We start from the raw sequence: 3,783 nt of genomic DNA, 5'->3' as shown, positions 1-3,783 counted from the left end.
ACTTGCACTTGGTCAAAAGAAACTAAAAAAAAATGAAGTCAAATCGCTGGAGAGTTGAGTTTTTGTGTATCATGAGTGAATACCGGTGTTCAACCCTTATGACTCTAATTACACTCCCGTATGAATTAAATATATCCTACTTAATTCAACGTTTACTTTGAAGGAAAGGGGAAAAGAAAATTTACTTTACAAAGTATAATGTAGCTATCAAATTACACAAGTAGTAAAAAATTTTGATCTCAACTAGTGGATTTACAATATTGATCCTTCTCATGTGCATTGCACGTATTGGACTCTAGTAGAATTTTAACATAGTTCCTAGCTGATTTAATATAGTAGGCAATAGAATATTTCGGCATGTTACAGAAAAGATATTCCCATAGCTTAGGAAAATTATATCTTTGCTAGCTTGTTACATGGTGGGCTAACTATGGAAAACAAATTAATGATGCATCGGAGTTGCATGTTAAAGAATTTTATGCATATTCAAGTGGTAAAAATTCTTGAAGGGTATGCTTTCTGGAGCTCATATCTAAATAATTAGAGACCTTGATAAAATCTAATTCTCCAAGGGTTGGTGGCAATTGGTGCGGGTCGGACCAGAGATGTGTTGGATCAGATACATGACTGATGAAAAGTTTATTAATTCGAACCTGATCTATTTATTAAATGGATGAAATATTTAGAACCGAACATGCCAATTTATTAAATTGATAATCTATTCTGATTTAAATTAGATTGAGATAGGTTAAACTGGTTAAACTTTTAAGCATTAGTACCCCTAGGTGGGGACGCTAGCATTTTAGGGAATCTGTCTCGAGAAAAGCATGATATTTTTCTTTCTAGAAAGTAAAATGGTAATCGGTGGCAATCCAGTGGCCAACCAAGTAGCCAGCAACTCCCCCCCTTGATATAAGGCTCAACAACAAGGGATATCCCGTCGTTGCCATTTTTGCCGAAATTTAAACATTTTGTTGTGTAAAAACATAATGGCCACTAAAAAAATGTTAGTTTCTCACGTCAAAGGCAAATAGGGAGGTTGGGTCGCATCCTATGTTGTACATCATTTGGGAGAGATTCTTTATCTGAATCACGAATCTGATCCTTCTCTCCTTCATTGTATACTTTTTCTAACTTCAATAGTTGCACTCATACTTGGATGATGTGAATCGCCGCTGTATTAAAAAAAAATCTTAATCTAAGGATGGCCTGGCATTGTTAATCTCTTACTTTCCCTGCCGGGTTGCCTTCACATTTTTTTGTTGGCCATCTTTCGCGGTCATATGCTATTAGCGAGAAAGTTCATAAAGAATGACAAACTAATTCCAGTCTAAGCTTCTAGGATTAGATTTTATATATGCTGCATGAAACCGATGGCATGTTACTAAATTCTATGTAATAATTTGGGAGTTTAATGCATCCCCAGCATCACTGCGGGAAACTTGGGTGTCTGCAGTGTAAAAGGTACCTTTCCTTGAAGTGTTCTTGTCAAAGGGCATCGATTACCAGGAAACTACACCGCAGGAATAAAAAAAAAAAAATAGATCAAGGGATAGGAAACAAAAAAGAAAGCGATAGACCAAGACAAATTTTGGTATATTTTATCGTTGAGACGAACACCAATGATACCAATAGCAACGACAAACGAAACAAGTGGGCCTCACGAAGAGGCTTCTTTGGTAAGTGCCTTGCTTGGCACGGATCTTAGCCTCTCTATTTAAGTTGGCTTCTCCTTGTCTTCTCTTCTTTCTTAATCGAACTCCATCCATCCCTTCCTTTCCTCGCACCTCCTTTCTGATATTTTTAGTTCTTTGCTTGCTTTCTTTTCTTGGTCTTCTGCCTTTGTTCATCGATTGAGTGCTTGGAGGACTGGGCTTTTACAGGTGCAACCATGGGAGACGTCTCAGTGCTGGTCAAGGAGGAATGCATGGACTTGCCCCCCGGCTTTAGATTTCATCCCACAGATGAAGAGATCATAACTCACTACCTCTCAGAGAAGGTTATGAATCCTGGCTTCACTGCAAGAGCTATAGGAGAGGTGGATTTGAACAAGTGTGAGCCTTGGGATCTTCCAGGTATAAAATTCTCACCTCCTCTCATCCCTTCATATTTTGATTTTGGCTTTGGCTTGTGTTTTGATATTTGTGCGTGGCTCTTGCTGTCATTTTAGGCAAGGCTAAGATGGGAGAGAAGGAATGGTACTTCTTCTGTAAGAAGGACAGGAAGTACCCTACAGGCGTGAGGACAAATAGGGCCACAGAGGCTGGGTATTGGAAGGCCACAGGAAAGGATAAGGAGATCTATAGAGGGAAAGGGATCCTTGTTGGGATGAAGAAGACCTTGGTTTTCTACAGGGGAAGAGCTCCCAAAGGAGAGACGACCAACTGGGTCATGCATGAATTCAGACTCGAAGGCAGAACCCAATACTATAGCCACCAGAGAACTCCAAAGGTACTCTATTTCTCACAACCCTCCTTTTTATGTTTGTACGTTGTGTGAGGACTTTCTTGATTTTGTAGTATGGTTGCAGGATGAATGGGCTGTGTGCAGGGTGTTCCATAAGAGCACAGGAATCAAGAGAAGCCCGATGGCAGAGCTTGTGAGGATGAACTCATTTGGAGATGGTATTAGGGACTCTCTCATGGATCCTTCCTGCTTCAGTTCTAACAACAGGCCCAGTTCGAGCTATACCACTGGTGAAGATGGTGGCAGTTGTAGAAAGATTCCGACGAGCAACGCTTTGATGCCTTCCAACTTCACCATGTTGGGCTTAGAGGATCCACAATACAACAGCCTCATGGCTAATGGCTTCCCTAATACCAACAACCAAGAGGGCACGCCAATGAACTTCCCAAGAATCCCTCCTCAAGATCCCAATGTCTTGCTTCCAGGATCAGCGAACTTGGGGTACTTGCACCAGGATCAATCCATCACGAGAACTCTATCTGGGGCTAATGATGTATCCAATGGTTTGAGGCGTACTTGCAAGGTTGAGCAGTTCTCAAATTCAATGGCCTCACAGGACATAGGATTCAGCGGTGATATGAACACCGAGACATCCCCAGCCATATCCAAGCATGAGATGGGCGGCTACCGATCCTATGATTTTCTCGATGGTTTAGTTGCTGCTGGACCAGTTCTAGATTTGGACAATCTGTGGAAGTACTGATGATTCTAGATTTGGGCTCATTCCGAGGCCACTCATGTCGATTTTTCACAGAAGAGCTCGTCTTTCAGATATTCTTTCTTAGATTTGGACAATCTGTGCAAATACCGAAGATTCTTGATTTGGTCCAGTTCTTTTCTGTGACAGTTACACTTGTTGAATCGTGCTTCATTTGGGTTCATTCTGAGGCCACTCATGTCTATTTTTCAGAAAAGATCTTGGCTTTCAGATATTCTTGCTGTATATATAGACTTCATATTGTGCAGTGATTAAATCACAGTTTATAGGGGACTAATAGAGAGTGAAGACTAATCTTAATTCTTTTTCTTTGTTTGAATTTTAGAGTGGCATGTATGCTTTTGATTTATAAAAATATTTTTATATTTGTGATGGTTTTGCAATAAAAATCAACATGTCAAAATGATCAAGCTATATTAGACGTTATCCAAATATTACATTAAAAACCAATATATGTAAAATCTTAGTTGAATATTCTTTATAAAGCCGGGTGGCTCCTTTCTGCCTCCCCTTTACATCATCAAAAAAAAAATCCTTTATAGTTTAAAAGCCTAGAAAAACAAGATATCTCTTAAAAATCCTTCATAACACTACAATTC

The 3,783-nt window shown here is 39.6% G+C and overlaps 1 protein-coding gene across 1 annotated transcript; it reads left to right on the top strand.

Annotated features, from left to right (window-relative positions):
* Nucleotides 1-1,714: 1,714 nt before the first annotated feature.
* On the top strand, nucleotides 1,715-3,556 carry LOC103705890 (NAC domain-containing protein 100-like). Its single transcript, XM_008789776.4, has 3 exons — nucleotides 1,715-2,075; nucleotides 2,171-2,451; nucleotides 2,531-3,556. The coding sequence occupies exons 1-3, from the start codon at nucleotides 1,892-1,894 to the stop codon at nucleotides 3,167-3,169; spliced, it is 1,104 nt and encodes a 367-aa protein (XP_008787998.2). The 5' UTR covers nucleotides 1,715-1,891; the 3' UTR covers nucleotides 3,170-3,556.
* Nucleotides 3,557-3,783: the final 227 nt, after the last annotated feature.

Source organism: Phoenix dactylifera, chromosome 12, assembly GCF_009389715.1.
Source record: "Phoenix dactylifera cultivar Barhee BC4 chromosome 12, palm_55x_up_171113_PBpolish2nd_filt_p, whole genome shotgun sequence".
Classification (NCBI taxonomy): Eukaryota; Viridiplantae; Streptophyta; class Magnoliopsida; order Arecales; family Arecaceae; genus Phoenix; species Phoenix dactylifera.
This window is presented reverse-complemented; position numbering and strand designations above follow the sequence as displayed.

Coding starts and splice junctions, on each gene's coding strand:
- LOC103705890 (XM_008789776.4), top strand. CDS start 1,892: ATGGGAGACGTCTCAGTGCTGGTCAAGGAGGAATGCATGGACTTGCCC. Junction 2,076..2,170: donor TGAGCCTTGGGATCTTCCAG/GTATAAAATTCT, acceptor CTGTCATTTTAG/GCAAGGCTAAGATGGGAGAG. Junction 2,452..2,530: donor GCCACCAGAGAACTCCAAAG/GTACTCTATTTC, acceptor GTATGGTTGCAG/GATGAATGGGCTGTGTGCAG.